Raw genomic sequence first — 6,504 nt, forward strand, 5'->3', positions numbered from 1 at the left:
TGATACTTTGTATACTAATTAACCTTATGTATACTAATACCTTTGTATACTAATTATCCCAATTACGTTCGAATCAGAGAAACGAATTGGAGAAATGATACGTCGATGTACGATCGACGTGCGATGAATGATGTGTAATTTAACAAATGCATTACATACTGTAGGGGAGTTCACAAACCGAGTCTAATCACGAGAAACATTAGGTTGCCTTTTTTACGAGGACAGATCAATAAGTCACTAATATACTAATAAAAAGAAAGAAAATCAATCGAATTAATATACACACACATATCAACGCTTGATAAGTAATCGGTAATTACCCCCTTCCGACTGTGCGGCAGAGTCGTACAAGATAAGTGTACTGTTACCATTGTTGTAGTTCAGACTATTGCTGCTGATGACATTTTGACTGTAGGATCGACTCGGCGAGGCTGGCTTTATCGTCTCCTTGACCTTATAAGGCTTGGTCCCAATTTGTGGTACCTCTGCACCCTCGATGAACAAAAACTGCAGAATATATAACAGCACGAAAGCAACAAATCAATGATACACTATAAATTATACACTATAAATTAAAAGTATAATTTCTTTAAAAACATTTCGAATATCTCAAGTTATTCATGACAATTAATTTAATGAGGATGAACAGAGCTTGACAGAAAAAGACGATCTTTTCAGAAACTTATTAAAATAATTTTCGATAGAAGTATTTTATTGCGGGAATGTATATCGCGTAGAATAAAAAAATTGATCAGAACGCGCGTTAATTAGAATTACCTCCACCGTGAGGGTGCCTGTAATGTCATCCTGCTCGTATGGCCGTGCCTGAAGAGGTATAATTTGCCGTTGACTCGGATTCATGACAAGTTCCTCGACGCCTACGATTCCTAGCCCCAAAAATCTTTGACTTTTGTTGACATGATCGAACACCTCTAATAACACTTCGCTCGTGTTATGGCTTATATCGCTGTAAATATATATGGAAGCTTAATCGCTAAAATACAGCCTTCTAATATACAATTAGAATATATGGATATTTTTTTCGTAAAAATAAAATAAGGTATAACAATAATATCTATATACAACAACAACAACAACAACAACAACAACAACAATAATATAGATGATAATAATATAGATGAAGCGTGTAGCCACATGAATTTTATGGATGGATAATTACAATAAAAATGCCTCATCCCACAGCGGATTTTTTGTGTCTTTTTTTATAGAAGTCTGATTCTTCTGCGGCGGTTCATCCAACTCCACGACGCAGTAAGGCTCCACAGCTCCTTGTTGACCGCCGAGGTCGATAGCCCTTACAACCTTCACAAGCAAACGCCTCTCGCCAGGTACGTATTGCATTGGAGGCGAGGATACGGAGTGTCCTTGAAGACGTTGATGCGACGATGGTTGATGTACCATTGAATTCTAAGTGAAATCATCACAATGAACAAATAATAACAATATATAGCATGTGGTAATTTACAAGTGAAATGTTATTACTTTCAACAATAATCTTCAACAATAATCTTTCCAAAAAAAAAAAAACGAATCTAAGCATAATATAAAATTATAAATCTTGTTGAAGAATCATGCGATAAGAATTTTAATTTACATTATAAATGTGCAAGTATTTATGATTGGGTATTATTTAATCTGATTGACAATATCAATTGCTTGATATCGATATAACTTACTACATTGTCGTAATGTGTAGGATATGAAAAGCCTGGCTGAGGAGGCGGCTCTCTCCATAATCGAGGACACGTGGGATATTGAGAAAGATTGAAATGAACATTGATGCCTCGCAGGGCACCCACCACAATTTCCGTTACCACTTCTTGTAACTGGCTTTCGTCCAAGTCTTTCTTTATTGTACCCACTGCTGCTAGAGAAATCTTTACCTGTAATACGGAAAATAATATGAATGTAATTAATTCACACATTAAGAGATGCCTCGATGCTTCTCCAATAGAGCTGATTTCTACCGCACCGTTTGTATTACTTTACGTTGTAGAGAATGTCAAAAAATTCGTACAAAAAATATTTGTCGTTTGTTCTATGTCTATTGTTCAAGACGGCCAAGACTCTGTATAAACACGATATATTGTCGAGATCGAGAACGAGTGATCATAAATAGCTGTGATTGCACAATGACAGGACGGAAGTTTCCATGTGTTGCGTCACAGGAAATCCGTTGATAACAATGTTACACACCTCAGGCCAACCATCACATTTCAGATCGATCAGCATCTTCTCAGTAATACAGACGACGTTGAGACGAGCTCGGAAACGATTGACATTGACTCGATAATGATTAATGTCTACCTTATCCCCTCGTTGCCGAAATGCTTTCAGCTGTAAAGCTGGAGTAGCCTCACAGTCACATGTGATAGTCTAAAAATGATTACTTTTCTTAAGATGATTAATCACTAATTGCATTTAAATAGAAAATTATTGGCTGTTTAATTATTGTCCTAAAATGCTTTAGAAAATTAAAATAGTTACACATATGATTTATATTAAAAAATTCTTTATATTATATATTAATATATTAATATATTATATATATTAATAGGTTTTTTTTTTATGTAAACTATGACATTTGATTTGGCATTAAAGATGTTAATCAAGTTTGAAAGTTTCTAAAAATAAAATTAATCGATCGATATAATCAAAAAAAGAAGTTAATATCTTGACACAATTTCAAATGCAAAAGGTTAATCGGAGTGAGAAGGGAATATTTACATACCACATCATCCTTCGAATCACATTCGCAGAAGATATTTGACAAGGTTGGCGGATAAGTCTCTGGAAGTACACGAACGAATTCGACACCAACTCCATGCTAAAACATATACATGTCTAATTGCGACTGAACATATTGGCCGACGAAATACATTCGCTTAGAAACGCCTGTGTCACACTTCTTTATTACGTGTCATAATTATCTCATTGCCATCTTTTTTATCCGACACGCAATCGTGCGGTATACTTGTTTCCGTATTCAGAATAAGAACTAAAAATAATTCGTCGTATCATTTATATATCTACATAACAATAATATATATATATTGTTTATTTTAGATCAAACAAGAATCTTTTAGACATAAATATATGAATATATCTAAGTAATCAATTTTTATATATCGTATCAATTAAGTTATATACATCCCAGATAGCAAAGGATACACACAATAAAACAATTTTTAGATATCATCATAAGACTATTCGATTTTAGATACACGTGCCATCTAGACTTTCTCTCGTTTACTCTAAAATAAGTTGAAATTCTTTTAGAAAGATTAATTCAATTTTTACGAATAATCATATCGTTTTCGTCAAAATTATCTAAATTATTATTTACTAACCGTTACTTTGTCATATAATTATTTTTTTTTCTTAAATTATTTTTTTATCAAAATTGTAATTTTAAATTATAATTTTAATTAAAATTTTAAATTATAATTTTTTACAATATAATATATTAATATATAATATATAATTTTTTATACTATATTGACATATTATAATGCATCACGTCGTAACGTGAAAAAATTTCAAGTTAGATTGTAAATTTATAATTGTTGCACGATAAACTATTAATTAAGTTAAACTAAAATTTGATTCGACGCTCAAAGAAATTTTAAATTATCCCAACAAAAGGATCGGCTACGCGTGGCAAGGATAGCATCCAATCATCGCCTTTTTAAGCAATACTATTATAGTAACCTTGATGTGATTTATCTTGACCTATGTAAATAATCAAAAAATATTCTGTCTATACAGGCAAAAAAAAAATCACGCGAGATTCCGATTTTACCGCAAGATATTAATTATGATATTTTCTTATTTATAGCTGCCGAAATTATTGTCAATGTATAGAGATATTATATCACTTACGACGATAGCTTTTAATTTTCAATTTGTTTATGCATTTAATTCATTAATGTATTTATTGACATTAAGTACTGTACGTTAAGTATTGTTGTGAAAAAACGACAAAAATAGAAAGTATACATACAAGGTATATATACAGATATATATGTTTAATTCGTAATTTTTTACGAAGCGAACAAATGATGGGATGATTTGAAGTAAATGAAATAATTGAGAGCGCATTGAATTTTTGTGATTCAATAATGCTTGCAATTTATACTAAACTTATGGATTATGAGACGGTAATTTCAAACGCACAGATCGTTTGAACAGAATAACCGCGGCGAGTAATTAATTATATCAAACGCAAGATTAAATTTGCTCAAGATATCTGAAGATGTGCTTCCTAATTGGAAAGAAAATAAAACAAATGATATTCTCTATTTTGTTGTAACTTAAACTTAAAACGTGATATCTAACAATAAGAAGAAATATATATTGTATTCTGCTCGAGCGTTTGACCAAGACTCGAAATCATTGCATTCGCACGCAACACAAGTGTGTATCCCTTTCTCTTTTCGTCTATGTCTCGGGAAGAGTTTGTATCTCGTCTTATCGAGCGTGACGAATCTGATTATTAAATTTATAGAATTCCTCCACCACCCTTTTCTCTTTGCGATTTAAAACTTAAATCTTAAAATTCGTGCTAATTTCGAAATCAAATTTCTATGAAAAGTCTGCGCTACGTATTTTATGGCGAACCAAATTAAGAATTTGAAACGATGATAATCGACGTTTTACTCTTGTCCTCTCACCTCGTCCGTGGAACCGACAGTAAAATCGTTAAGGGAAACCACCCAAGTGGCCAAGAGTTCATTGAGGATGACGAGATCGTGATGAAGCCACACGATCAGTTCGTTAACCCAACGCACTGCCTCGGCATCGGCGCCAGTCGCGGTCGGAAGATGCAGTGCCCTGGAACTTCGAGACGGGCTGATGAAAGCACCGGAGGTCTTCCGGGTCAATCGTTTCCTGATCGGCGGCGTGGGCGGCACGTAGCCCGGCGACGGAGATCTCGCACCTGCTACCACACTGGTACCACTACCACCACCACCACCACCACCACCACCACTGCCAGCAGCAGCAACAGCAGCAGCACTAACGGTACCACCGCCGCCACCGCCAACACTAATGGTACCCGCGCCACCACCTGCACCACCGGTACCAGATCTACTAACGAGCGATGATGATGACGACGGTGATACCAATTTGGACTTGTTAAACAGTCTTCCAACAATGGTACCAGCGGTACTCGTCGTCACGACACTCTCATGGCCACTATCCTTGCCGAGCTGCGGTAACGACGACGACGATGATGATGAGGCGACGGCGGCAGTGGCAGCGGCGGCGGTGGCGGCGGCGGTGAGCTCGTTCAGCACGAAACGATTGTACACATATTTGCCAACGCACAACACCACCAGACCGAATAACATCCAGCCGAATATCAGCATCGATAGCGTATCCATGGTCGTTTCACCAGTCGAGTCGAAACTGCATATCAGATCGTCCACCCGCTCGGCCAAGTCGGCCATATTGCCCCATCGTTCTGCCAACCAAGTCCAATTGGATTCCAAAAACATTCTTTTCTATTTTCACCCGGGAGCAACCGCGGCCCCACCACCGCTCTATACTTGGCTATTAATACGCCGTACATATACCCTGGGCTCCTTCAGCCACGCAACACGGCACTGATAGCCGTGATGTTGCTCCACGTCGTCGTCGTCGTCGTCATCTACTCGCGTGCCTACCCAGTCTACTATGTCCACTTCGGATTCTGCGATCTTCTATCCAATTCAAACCTGGCCATTAGTTTCAAGGTCAATTGTGTTTTCTTCATTACCTCTTTTCAATGTTAAATTGGCCCAGTTATTTATAAATATAGAGGTTGTCGACCTTTAAATTAGATCCCCGACTTCCTACTGTCTGATTAAGAAATCAAAGTTGAAAACTTTCAACTTTGATTTGAAAGTCGCACGCTTTTTTCAGACTTCTTGTCATTGAGCTTGGTAACGATATCTTTATTGGGAATAAATCGTCAATAATAAGTCATACCTAATATTTTCTATCTATTTGTGACGACGGGAATGCACGGTATTCTTGTAATACGAAAAGGTTTCAATCAATATAAATTTTTGTTGCATTAAAATTATAAGTTTTAATAAGAGTATCTAATAGAGTGCTTAATAAGAGTGTGTAGTTTTCTTTTTTCTTATTCTTTATATCGAAAAGAGATTAAGCTGCACGAATGGATGTTTGATAGAGATCAAATTTCAGCGGTAAGATCATCTCTCAGATATTGAGGATTATTCTCGATATGTTATATATTAATATTTTATTACATATATTAATTTTATATATATATATATATATATAAATATTTTTATCTATAATATTTTATTATCTAATATTATTAGGAATATATTTTAATTCTTTAATTCTGAAACTGAATAATAATTGTCTGATCTTTTAAAAATATAGATTACTATGGAATACTCCATGTTTTAGTGAAGAATTCAAAGATAGAAAGTCTCATTACAATTATATTATATGTTGCACGTATATATA

At 35.2% G+C, this 6,504-nt stretch overlaps 1 protein-coding gene across 1 annotated transcript; it reads right to left on the reverse strand.

The window, feature by feature from the left end:
* Window positions 1–291: 291 nt before the first annotated feature.
* On the reverse strand, window positions 292–5,519 carry LOC105624293. The gene is made up of 7 exons (XM_012205652.1): window positions 4,695–5,519; window positions 2,753–2,848; window positions 2,218–2,397; window positions 1,698–1,904; window positions 1,181–1,428; window positions 778–967; window positions 292–507 (listed from the first exon to the last, which is right to left on the reverse strand). The coding sequence occupies exons 1-7, from the start codon at window positions 5,517–5,519 to the stop codon at window positions 292–294; spliced, it is 1,962 nt and encodes a 653-aa protein (XP_012061042.1).
* Window positions 5,520–6,504: the final 985 nt, after the last annotated feature.

Source organism: Atta cephalotes, assembly GCF_000143395.1.
Source record: "Atta cephalotes unplaced genomic scaffold scaffold00075, whole genome shotgun sequence".
Taxonomy (NCBI): domain Eukaryota; kingdom Metazoa; phylum Arthropoda; class Insecta; order Hymenoptera; family Formicidae; genus Atta; species Atta cephalotes.